We start from the raw sequence: 12,739 nt of genomic DNA, 5'->3' as shown, positions 1-12,739 counted from the left end.
AATCCCACTACTCGGGAGGATGAGGCAGGAGAATTGCTTGAACCCGGGAGGCAGAGGTTGCAGTGAGCCAAGATCGCCTCACTGCACTCCAGCCTAGGCCACAGAGCGAGACTCTGTCTTAAATAAATAAATACATACATACATAAATTAATAAATAAAATAGTTTATTTATTTATTTTTATTTTATTTTTGGTGGGGGGAGAACAGGGTCTCGGTCTATCGCTCAGGCTGGAGTGCAGTAGCGCCATCACAGCTCACTGCAACCTCGACCTCCCGGGTTCATGTGATCCTTCCACCTCAGCACCCCGCCCCTACATAGTTGGGACTACGGGCATGTGCCACTATGCCCAGCCAATTTTTATATTAAAAAAATAAAATTGGCCGGTCATGGTGGCTCACGCCTGTAATCCTTATACTTTGGGAGGCTGAGGTGGGTGGATTGCTCGAGCTCAGGAGTTCAAGACCAGCCTGCGCAACATGGCAAAACCCTATCTCTACAAAAAATACAAAAATTAGCTGGGCATGGTGGCATGGGCCTATAGTCCCAGCTGCTTGGGGGGATGAGGCAAGAGGATTACTTGAACTGGGGAAGTCAAGGCTGCAGTGAGCTGAGATCGTGCACCCCAGCCTGGGTGACAAAATCAAACCCTGCCTCAAAAAAACAATTGAGGGCCGGGCGGGGTGGTTCACGCCTGTAATCCCAGCACTTTGGGAGGCCGAGGCGGGCAGATCACGAGGTCAGGAGATCGAGACCCTCCTGGCTAACACGGTGAAACCCCATCTCTACTAAAAATACAAAAAAAAAAAAACCCTTAGCTGGGCGTGGTGGCAGGCACCTGTAGTCCCAGCTACTTGGGAGGCTGAGGCAGGAGAATGACGTGAACCCAGGAGGCGGAGCTTGCAGTGAGCCGAGATAGCGCCACTGCACTCCAGCCTGGGCGACAGAGCAATACTCTGTCTCAAAAAAAAAATAATAATTCAAACAAATAAATTAACTCGGCCGGGCTCAGTGGCTCACGCCTATAATCCCAGCAATTTGGGAGGCCAAGGCAGGCGGATCACGAGGTCAGGAGATCGAGACCCTCCTGGCTAACAACGGTGAAGCCCCATCTCTACTAAAAATACAAAAAAAAAAAAAATTAGCCGGGCGTGGTGGCAGGCACCTGTAGTCCCAGCTACTTGGAAGGCTGAGACAGGAGGATGGCGTGAACCCAGGAGGCGGAGCTTGCAGTGAGCAGAGATCACGCCACTGTACTCCAGCCTGGGCGAAAGAGCGAGACTCCGTCTCAAATAAATAAATAAATTAATAAATAATAAATAAATAAATGAAATAAGATAAAAAGCAATTTTTTTTTAAAAAGAGGGAAGATGAGAATTAGCAAAAAGCTGAGAATAATAACCAGAGGGGTGGGTGGATGGCACTCTTTTGTTGCTGTGTCTCCCTGACAGAAGGGAGAACCTGAACCCACCCCCAACGGCTGCTCAGGAATCAGAAAGGCCTATGGCTGGAATGCACCGGAGGCCTCTAAACCTGCTGACCAAGTATGGAGCTCACTCCCCACCCCAGCTCTGCATAAGCCAAAAAAGAGGCTTACATGGGCATTCAGGGCTAGGGGCACAAAACCTAAGACACAGCAAGCATGTGTGCATCTTTCCCAACCAGATGACCATCTACATGAGAATTCTACCAGGAAGGTACACTCCTAAGTACTGTCAAGGCAAATAAAGGAAGCAGAAGAAATGGAGAACCATCCTGATTCAGTAAGTCCACTTCTAGAAATGGCTCTTCAGGAAATAATCAGAAGTTTTGACAAAGATTTATTATAAGGATGCACATGAAGTACTATTAATAACAGTAAGTGATGGAAATAAACTATATGTGTAATAGACGAGAGATTAAATAAATTATGGCACTTCCATGTAAGTGCCATGGAGATAATAGAAGTCCTACTCTATGGGCCTGAGAATCCACGCTTGACCACAGTGCCAGGACCTTTGTCACTACCCTCTTACAACCCCACCAAACAGAGACCCTCATGCCTTTACATTCAGCTATGCTGCCAAGGTTTGGAACAACGGAGAGGCTCCCGGGCACTCAGTCATGTGTGTGTGTTATGGGGGGATCCTCACATCTGACCCACACCTGCCCTCGAAACACCCTCACCCCCACCCCCAGCCACATCTATCCAAAGTCCACTCCTAATTGAGCTTCCCCCTCCCCTGCTCCCGCCCTCTGCCCTCCCAAAGCTAGGTGCCAAGTCAGCTGTTTAAGGTCACATTGCCACCCTAGCCTCACTGCCCTGCCTTGAGAGACCTCACCCTGTCCCCTGAACAACCCTGCTGGCCCCTGGAGCCACCCTCGCAGCCCCCAGGCCTGCGCCTGGCTGCTTCCCCATGCCAGCACTTCCCAGTGGGGGACGTGGCACCGGCTCCCTGTCCTTCCTCCCAAAAATAGTCCCCTCACCAAATATGCAGATGTCTTTACCCCTCGCCTGCCAACCTCAGCCCTCCCGTCTGATCTTCCCCAACCCCAACCAAAATCCGGGTGGAGACACCAAGAAGGACCCTGAGAGGAAATATCCAACCTCTAGGTTTTTGAACCTCTGGAGTTTTTCAGTTTCTTTGAAAAGTCATGCTCTAGAAAGCTGACTAAAGTAATATTCACAATATACTATAGAAAGAAAACAAGGCCAGGCGAGGTGGCCCACACCTGGAATTCCAGCACTTTGAGAGGCCTCTCACCTGTAGCACAGCTGCAGTGCCTCTGCAGCTGCAGTCCCCTCATCCAGCAGGGATGCATTGGCCATGTCCAGGCCTGTGATGTCACACACCATGGTCTGGTAGTTGAGTAAACTCTCCAGCCTCCCCTGAGACACCTCAGGCTGGTATGGAGTATACTGGGTGATCCTGCAAGGGAAACAAAAGGTCTTGTCCAAACTGACTCTGCTGTTTAGAGAAGCACACAAAATGCTATCATTTTAGAATTCAGTACCTGAAAATAATTTGCCTGACTTGAGGAGAATTACATAACACATCAGTAAGCTTCTTTTTGGCCTTTGTAAAGAAGCTTAGAATTAAATCACAGTAACAATATTACCCTTTGTTTGGGGATAAGCAGTACTTATTTTTCTATCTCTCTGGTGTTCTTGTTTTTTTGCTTTTTGTTTGTTTGTTTTTGAGACAGGGTCTCGCTTGTTTGTTTGTTTGTTTTTGAGACAGGGTCTCGCTCTGTCACCCAGGCTGGAGTGCAATAGCATGATCACGACTCACTGAGCCTCAACGTACAAGGCTCAAGAGATCCTCTGGCCTAAGTCTCCAAAGTGGCTGGGACAACAAGCACATGCCATCACGCTCGGCTAATTTTTGTATTCTTTGTACAGCCAGGGTTTTGTCATGTTGCCCAAGCTGGTCTTGAACTCCTGAGCTCAAGCCATCCACCTGCCTCGGCCTGCCAACATGCTGGGATTATAGGCATGAGCCACTGCACTTGAGGCTACCTATAATATTATAAACAGAAATTTCATTTGCTATTATCTTTCCCCTAGTTAAAAGACCTCATTCAATTTTACAATAGGAAAGCATCCAAGAATCTAACATGTATTACTCAAACATTTTATTTATTTATTTGGATATTTGTTTTATGTTAACCAGGAGAAGTTCTACATGCTAAGAAATTAATAGAGGTCTACTTAAGAATTCTCATTATCCAGTTACTAAGAGTCCATGGCAGTTAACTCTATGGCTACTGAAATTCCAGGATGGAAATGTTTAGAAGGCAACGTAAACATGGATTATAACTTTATCTCCTTCAATTATTAGCCAAGAATGTGGCTTTGGATATGTGAGTTAGCCAATTTAGTTCCTTCATCCTTACACGCGAGAGCTACCACACCTCACCTATTTTACTTGGGAGGTCAAGGCGGGCAGATCACAAGGTCAGGAAATCGAGACCATCCTGGCTAACATGGTGAAACCCGTCTCTACTAAAAATACAAAAAATTAGCCAGGCGTGGTGGCACACGCCTGTAGTCCCAGCTACTTGGGAGGCTGAGGCAGGAGAATCGCTTGAACCCAGGGGGTGGAGGTTGCAGTAAGCTGAGATCATGCCACTGTACTCCAGCCTGGGCAACAGAGCAAGACTCTGTCTCAAAAAAAAAAAATTAGTACATCATGAACATCTCCCACATCAGCAAATATTTTTTACAGCATCATTTTCAATGAATGCATAGTATTATATTTACATTGTCTAATTATCATTTCCTTTTTAGCAGACACTGCTTGTTTTTTCTGTTGTTTTCTGTGCTGTGATGAATTCCTTGGAACATTATTCTCTCTCTTCCTATTGTATATCCTGTGCCTGTCTTTATGGATACACTAAGTCTTTCCTATTTATCAGATGGACTAGCTTGTATGTGTGTATTCCTGCATGTGTATGTGTTTCTACACGACAAATAATGATTCCGAGTAAAATGAAAGTTTTTTGTTACCCAAGCAATCTAAGCACTTGGCTGGAGTAGTGCCACATCTGTCTTCACGGTGTCAAGCCATGCGTGTAGATCTTGTCTGATTCAAGATCACAACTGCCTGCATGTTGTCTATGCCTTTTGTATGACCCCATTTCTGTTCAGATTTCCCTTTCTATTTGCCTACACCATGTATTGTGTGCCTCATTCATTCCAGTTCACCACCCACTTAGAATCTGGCAAACTAATTTACAGTTGCTAAGCCAGTCTGTTCAAGCAAAAATCCATTCTGTTGTATACACACACACACACTCACTCTCTCACACACACACAAACACACACTCTCCCTCACACACACTCTTTCTCTCTCTCTCTCTCTCTCTCTCTCTCTCTCACACACACACACACACACACACACATACACATAGCCACACACCAACACTCCAATACAAGTCTCAGGAAATTATTTCAAAGTCTCTATATTGTACTGCTTGGAAAGGCAACCTCCCCACCACACTCCCTGTCAAAGATAAGAAGATGTTGGTTTCAAAGCTTTCAAAAAAGAAAGAAAGAAAAGTAGATGAAAGAAAAGTAGATGGAGGCTGGGCATGGTGGCTCACACCTGTAACCCTTGCACTCTGGGAGGCTGAGGTGGGCAATCACTGGAGCCCAGGAATTCGAGACTAGCCTGGGCAACCTATGACACCTCACCTCTACAAAAAAATCAGGCCAGGCGAAGTGGCTCATGCCTGTAAGTAATCCCAGCAGGTTGGGAGCCTGAGGCGGGCGGATCACGAGGTCAGGAGTTCGAGACGAGCCTGGCCAAATGGTGAAACCCTGTCTCTACTAAGAATACAAAAATTAGCCAGGTGTGGTGGCACGTGCTTGTAGTCCCAGCTACTTGGGAGGCTGAGGCAGAAGAATCGCTTGAAACCAGAAGGCAGAGGTTGCAGCGAGCCAAGATCATGCCACTGCACTCCAGCCTGGGTGACAGAGCGAGACTCCATCTCAAAAAACAAAAAATAACCATGAGGCTGGAGGATAGGTTGAGGCTGCAATGAGCCATGATCACGCCTCTGCACTCCCGCCTGGGTGACGGGAGTGAGACTCTGTCTCAAAAAATAAATACATAAAATACAAAACGTTCTCGTTTTTATAAGTTTGTAAAAACAAGTAGATGAACCGAAATGTAAGCTGATTTTCTCTGGGAGGTTAAGATGATTAACACTAAATTTTCTTTTTATTGTATGTTCCAAATGTTAAAGAAACCAGCTACCGTTCATTAACCATCTCTTATGTGTCAGGAACACATTTACCACCTTTTTTATGATTATGTTATACATGTTCTTTGTAACAAGTTGGAAAATCCAGATAACTATTGAGAAAATAAAATCACTTAATTTCCAAACTTTAACATAACTACAGTTAACATTCAGGTGCATTTTTTCCAATCTCTTCTCTACATCATAATCTATTTAATACTAAAAGTAGTACTGGCCAGGCATGGAGGCTCACATCTGTAATACCAACACTTTGGGAGGCCAAGGTGGGAGGATCACTTGCACCAGGAGTTCGAGACCAGCCTGGGCAACATAGCGAGACTCTGTCTCTACTAAAAATAAAAGAAGTTTTTGTATCTTAACTTTTTTCAGTTAACATTATTCCATTAACAATGTCTAACATAACATCTTTAAATACTATTCAAAAACATGATTTTAACTGCTCTATGGTATTAAACAATTTATGAAATAAATTATTTAAGTTATAATTTCTTCATGTAAATCTTAATTTATTTAGTGAGTTCCTTCCAGTTGAATACTACTTTTGATTTCAAATATTAGAAATAGCATAATAGTTAAGATCTTTATCTTTGTCTAAGGATACATTCTTAGAAGTAGAATTCCAAATTATATATGATAACTAGTTTTTTGGGGTTTTTATTTTTTTTTAGATAGAGTCTTGCTCTGTCACCCAGGCTGGAGTGCAGTGGCCTGATCTTGGCTTGCTGCAACCTCCACCTCCTGGGCTCAAGCAATCCTCCCACCTCAACCTCCCGAGTGGCTGGGACTACAGGCATGCACCACCACGCCCAGCTAATTTTTATATTTTTTTGTAGGGATGGAGTTTCACCATGTTGGCCAGGCTGGTCTCAAACTCCTGGGCTCAACAAGCTACCCACCTCAGCCTCCCAAAATGTTGGGAATATAGGCGTGAGCCACCACGCCCAGCTGAAGCCCTGGGTTTCAATCTTTTCTTTTTTTTTTTTTTTGTAGGGACAGGGTTTCACTATGTTGTCCAGGCTGGTCTCAAATTCCTGGGCTCAAGTGATCCTTCCACCTCAGCTTCACAAATTGCTGGGATAACAGGAGTGAGCCACTGTGCCAAGCCTTAATCTTATTAATTTTCTACAGTCATGCACGGCTTAACAGAAATATGTTCTGAGAAATACATCGTTAGGTGATTTAGTCATTGTTGTGTGAACCTCATAGAGTGTACTTACATGTACTTAGAAGGTATAGCCTACTACACACCTAGGCGACGTGATACAGCCTATCACTCCCAGGCTACCAACATGTACAGCATGTTACTGTACTGAATACTATAGGCAATTGTAAAACAATGGTTAAGTATTTGTGTTTCTAAATACAGAAAAGGTACAGTAAAAATACAGAATTACAATTTTATGGGACCACTGTCATATACACAATCTGTCACTGACCAAAATATCACTACGCAGGGCATGAGTGTACTTGTGAACTGGGATAAATAACTAAACGTTGCTCTAGCCAATATCTCTTGCCTCTCAATGGAAATAACATCACCTATATGAGAGATTTTTCTTAATGCTCAAATCAGACTAATGTACTGTCCAAAGGTTATTCAAGTGAATAACAGCAACTGTAAATTAGCATCTGTAAGTTATTTTGAATTCATAAGACATTCAAAAACTTTTAAAATCCCTAGCTTTCTGTCTATATGTGTCTGTGTATGTTTTAAGACTCAGTATACAGGCCAGGTGTGGTGGCTCACACCTGTCAGCACTTTGGGAGGAAAATCTCTTGGGGCAAGTAGTTCAAGACCAGCCTGGGCAACACAGAGAAACCTTGTCTCTACTAAAAATTAAAAAAAAAAAAATTAGCCTGGCGAGGGGCCTGTAAGTCCCACCTACTCAGGAGGCTGAGGCAGGAGGATTACGTGAGCCAAGGAGTTCCAGTTTACAGTGAGCTATTAGAGCACCATTGTATGCTAGTCCAGGTGACAGACGGAGACCCTGTCTTAAAAAAAAAAAAAAAAAAAAAGACCTAGTATATAACCAGTATTTTCTTTTTTTTTGAAACGGAGTCTCACTGTCACCCAGGCTGGAGTGCAGTGGTGCAATCTCCGCTCACTGCAGTCTCCTCTTCCTGGGTTCAAGTGATTCTCCTGCTTCAGCCTCCCAAGTATCTGAGATTACAGGTGCCTATCACTAGGCCTGGCTAATTTTTTTTGTATTTTCTGTAGAGATAGGGTTTCGCCATGTTGGCCAGGCTGGTCTTGAACACCTGACCTCAAGTGATCTGCCCACCTCGGCCTCCCAAAGTGCTGGGATACAGGCGTGAGCCACCGCACCTGGCCTAATCAGGATTTTCTTTTCTGTTGTTTGTATACAGGCTTGTGCTATGCTACCCAGGCTGGAGTGCAGCGGCTGTTCACCTGTGCGATGATTGGACACTACAGCCTCAAACTTCTGGACTCACATGATCTTCCTGCCTCAGCCTCCCAAGGAGCTGGGACCACAGGCACAAGCCACCATGCCTGGCTTAGGATCAGTATTTTCAATGACCCATTGGCTCTTGAAAAGTTGGAGTTTTTTTCATTTTCATCTTTAAAAAAGTTTTTAAAGCATATAGACCTTTCCTAAAAGCACTTCTGCAGAATTCTGTTTAGATATTATTACATATTTCCACTTAAAAGCTATTCAAATTAGTTACATCTTTTCCGTCCCTTATGTAATATTTCTCTCTCAATCCTTTCATAAGTCCAAGGTGAGGTTAATGTTATTTAGCATTGCTAAAGGTAGAGACCTTTAAAATTGTTGTCTTGCAAATATGCCAAATATGTAATCTCACTCCTTTTACATGTAAACTTCTTGTATTAGTCTAGAGGTTTTTGGCACTACTGAAATTAAACAGGTATTAATGCTCTTAACAATGATCTATTAAAGGACAGTGAGCCTTGGATCTGAGAGATGATAAATAACCCTCATTTCAGGAGAAAAATGCTATCAAAAGGCCTGCCATCATGTTTACAAGAGTTTGACTCAATTAGGTAAAACATAGTGATTAAGAAAATGTGCCTGTGATCTATAATGTCTATGTTCCAAATGACTAATTCAACTGGTTTGTTCCTAAATATATTTTAACATATAAAAAGGTATCTGCACATCCAAGAAGGCATTTAGTTCAGCTCAAATAGGATGCTTGATATATTCAACATGGCATTAATATTTAACCGAAAATAATTAGTGTTCTCTATCATTTTGGCTGTGACTTTCTTTTGGAATTGGGAAAGGGGGTTATGGGGGTTTGCAGGACAAACACTCCTGAGATTCTCTCATTTTAATCCTGCTGACAAAAACATACCAAACAGAAATAGCTACAAGGAAAATGTAAATGTTCTGATGTTATCAGTAGTTGAAAATTTGGAATAGTGAAACCCGTAAAATAAATTCTAGACCTGATGTAAATTTTCTTTCAAGAGCCCAAATGTTTGTTTTCTTTTGAGGCTATGTCATCCATTTATTTTCCCCTCACGTCTCCGGAATTTGTTGGTTCCATCTCTACGGAAACCATTCAGAAGGATGATAATGTGAAATCTACCACCCACATGTGCACAGCCCTCCCTATCAGCACTGGTGGGGTGTAATATCACTCTCTGGATCAGATCAGCTCTCAGAGAATAGAAAGAAATAGTATTTAAAATGCACCCGAAAAGTAAATGAAAAGTACAGGACAACATCATCTCCTTCTCAAAACACTGGCTGCTCCTATGGTAAATTAACATCCGCCCACAGCCAGAAAGCAATATGGTGAATATTCTTTATGGCCACCAAGAGCAAAGGCTGCTGGCCAGTATTCAGACAGCTGGAATGCTGCAGCCCGTTCATGTACTTTTGAGGCTTTTCTTAAGGGGGAAGAGAAACAGGCCATTTTCTTTTGAAATTAACCTTGGAGTTTACCATTCAAATTTTTACCAATACACAATGAAAAAGAATCCTTCATCAATGCAAACGCATTCACATACGCTACAGAGAAACTAGTTCTTTGATTTTCCTGTCCCCTTATTAATAAAGTGGAGCATATTGAAACTAAGAGTTATGTACAGGGACAGCAATACAGGAATGATTGTGCTGAGAAATCTGGCTCCTATAATGATATGATAAAAATAATTGCATCTACGACAAAGCACATGCACGCACCAGGATTACATTTGCAATGATGGAAAAGCAGACAAAGATGCAAAGTGTTTATCAAATTGTTAACACTCACTGATTGGGAGCATGTACTTGGGTATTTCAAAAGCTCCTGTTGGTACAACTTACGATTTCCCATTTAGTGAAGCCTGCATTCCCTTAAGTAAAGTTGGTTTTTACATATGTTAATCTGAAAGCCAATCTGTGCCCCTTGCTAGGAATACTTTGAATTGCAGAGGCAACAACTTACTCTGTCCTCATGTCATGATGATCCTGCTAGAAATTAAAGTTACCTCTTCCACAAACTAACTTTTAAAAAATCACCTAGGAATTATCACCATACTCCATCTATGTTTGATTTGTTTCCATGCTGGAAATGAAAAGTGGACACCTATATTTTCAAATAAGATGTCTTCCTTTTAAGACTAATTCATCATTTGAAATAAAATTTCAACTCAGTGTTTCTGGTGTATAAAATGGCACCAATCCAAAAAGATGGGAAAAAAGAGCCTAGGAGTCCCCACCTTTCCTCCTCCACAGTTAGACATTATTTCCCAATGAACAGCAGAGGCAAATGTCCTTAACTGCCCAGGCTGGAGTGCAATGCTGCGATCTTGGCTCACCACAACCTCCGCCTCCCAGGTTCAAGCAATTCTCCTGCCTCAGCCTCCCAACTAGCTGCGATTACAGGCATGCACCACCACGCCCAGCTAATTTTGTATTTTTAGTAGAGACAGGGTTTTTCCATGTTGGTCAGGCTGGTCTCAAACTCCCAATCTCAGATGATCCACCCGCCTCAACCTCCCAAAGTGCTGGGATTACAGGTGTGAGCCACCGTGCCTGGCCTTTTTGGTTCTTTACATCATACAGCAAACAGCAATGGAAAACAACAAAATAGCATGGAAGTGGACTAGAAGTATTTTCTCAAATGCAGAAGAAATGCTTTCAGTGTTGTTCTATCAGTGAGGACTGGAGTGGGCAGGAGACACAGACATGGATGGACAGACACACACACACACCACACAATCAGTGAGGACCAGAGTGGACATGAGACAGACACAGATGGACACACACACACACCCCTAGAAGTAGGAGTGACTTGGCTGGGCGCGGTGGCTCACGCCTGTAATCCCAGCCCTCTGGGAGGCCAAGACGGGTGGATCATGAGGTCAGGAGTTCAAGACCAGCCTGGCCAAGATGGTGAAATGCCGTCTCTACTAAAAATGCAAAAAATTAGCCAGGCACAGTGGCAGGCGCCTGTAATCCCAGCTACTCGGGAGGCTGAGGCAGGAGAATCACTTGAACTCGAAGGGCAGAGGTTGCAGTGAGCCAAGATCATCCCACTGCACTCCAGCCTGGGCAACAGAGTGAGACTCTGTCTCAGGCAAAAAAAAAAAAAAGAAGAAGTAGGAGTGACTTATCTAACTGTTGAGGTAAGACTGGAATAAGTAACTGAGCATGCATAGCTCAGGTCTCTCTCATATCTTTTCTAGAAGAGCCTGTCTACAGAATGCACATGTTCTCTTTCTCTGGAAAGTGCTAGCAATAAAGCTGATATTATGATCTCCAACACCATGTCTTTTTGTCAGTCAGTTGTGAATCAAAAATTTTGGGGGTGGGAGGGGAAGGGAACACAATTATCTGTCCCCCTTAAAAATCCTGACAGAAGGGCCAGGTGCAGTGGCTCATGCCTGTAATCCCAGCACTTTGGGAGGCTGAAACGGGCGGATCACCTGAGGTCAGGAGTTCGAGACCAGCCTGGCCAACACGGTGAAACCCCATCTCTACTAAAAATACAAAAATTAGCCGGGCGTGGTGGTGGGTGCCTGTAATTCCAGCTACTTGGGAGGCTGAGGCAGAAGAATTGCTTCAACCTGGGAGGCAGAGGTTGCAGTGAGCCAAGATCACACCACTGCACTCCAGACTGGGATACACAGCAAGACTCCGTCTGGGCAGGGTGGTCGGGGGGGAATCCTGAGAGAAGACAGTGGACCAAGATTCTCTCCCAGACTCCACCACTGACTCAATGAGATAGCTCAGAAGTAGCCTATGTCCCAGGGTCTCCAAGGAGGAGTAAAGGCCTGAATCTGCCCACCTGCAGGTTTCACATCTTACTCAAATACAGCACAGAAATTAAGCTGCAGAAGACGAAGAGATGACCAGATCCACAATTTAGCATCCTAGTAGATTTTATGGGACTGGAAGTGGGAAGAAACTTCTATTTCCTCAACATTTGAGCAAGAACATTTCTCGATCCAGAGAAACCTGGTAGGTTCCCGGACGTTGGAGACAGCACTGGGAGGTGGGTGTCAGTGTGGAGGCTCTGAGACTGCAAGGGGACAGATGGAGGATGGAGAGAATTATGCAAATCACAGTCATCCTTTTCCTGAACCGAGAAATACATTACCATCCTGAGTTCTCCAGTAAGTTCCGCAAAATCGTCTGTGGCACTGAGCAGTTATAATAGCCCATGCCAATATACGATCTCCAGATCTGGTTTTTGCTTGAAATGGCATGCAGAGTTGCAAGGATTTCATTTTCACCTGATTGTGGGAAAAAGAGAAATGTTACAGACAGATGTCTCAGAAAAGAGCTCTAATTACAGTTTAAATCCCTCATTTTGTTTGAGTATTTATGACAGAATAACTATATGGAAAATGTAAGAGTCATCCATCCAACCAACACTAAGTACTGTATGCGACATCTCAAAAAAAAAAGTCCCCAAACAACACTCAATTTCTCCTCAAGGTTGGCCCCCCCATCACTGTTTTGACTGTTCCTTATTCGGTTCTGTTTGCTAGAATTGCCCATTTTAACACTTGCC

At 43.6% G+C, this 12,739-nt stretch overlaps 1 protein-coding gene across 1 annotated transcript in view; it reads right to left on the bottom strand.

The window, feature by feature from the left end:
- GLDC (glycine decarboxylase) overlaps positions 1-12,739 on the bottom strand; it is a 113,060-nt gene that overhangs the window by 75,065 nt on the left and 25,256 nt on the right. Inside the window, exons 3-4 of the mRNA XM_004065375.5 lie at positions 12,323-12,458; positions 2,743-2,907 (exon numbers count right to left, since the gene is read on the bottom strand). Coding sequence (XP_004065423.4) covers positions 2,743-2,907; positions 12,323-12,458 — 301 coding nt within the window. The remainder of the gene's footprint in view (positions 1-2,742; positions 2,908-12,322; positions 12,459-12,739) is intronic.

Source organism: Gorilla gorilla, chromosome 13, assembly GCF_029281585.2.
Source record: "Gorilla gorilla gorilla isolate KB3781 chromosome 13, NHGRI_mGorGor1-v2.1_pri, whole genome shotgun sequence".
In the NCBI taxonomy this organism is placed as follows: Eukaryota; Metazoa; Chordata; class Mammalia; order Primates; family Hominidae; genus Gorilla; species Gorilla gorilla.
The sequence above is the reverse complement of the archived record's forward strand: the minus strand, read 5'-3'. Positions and strand labels throughout refer to the sequence as shown.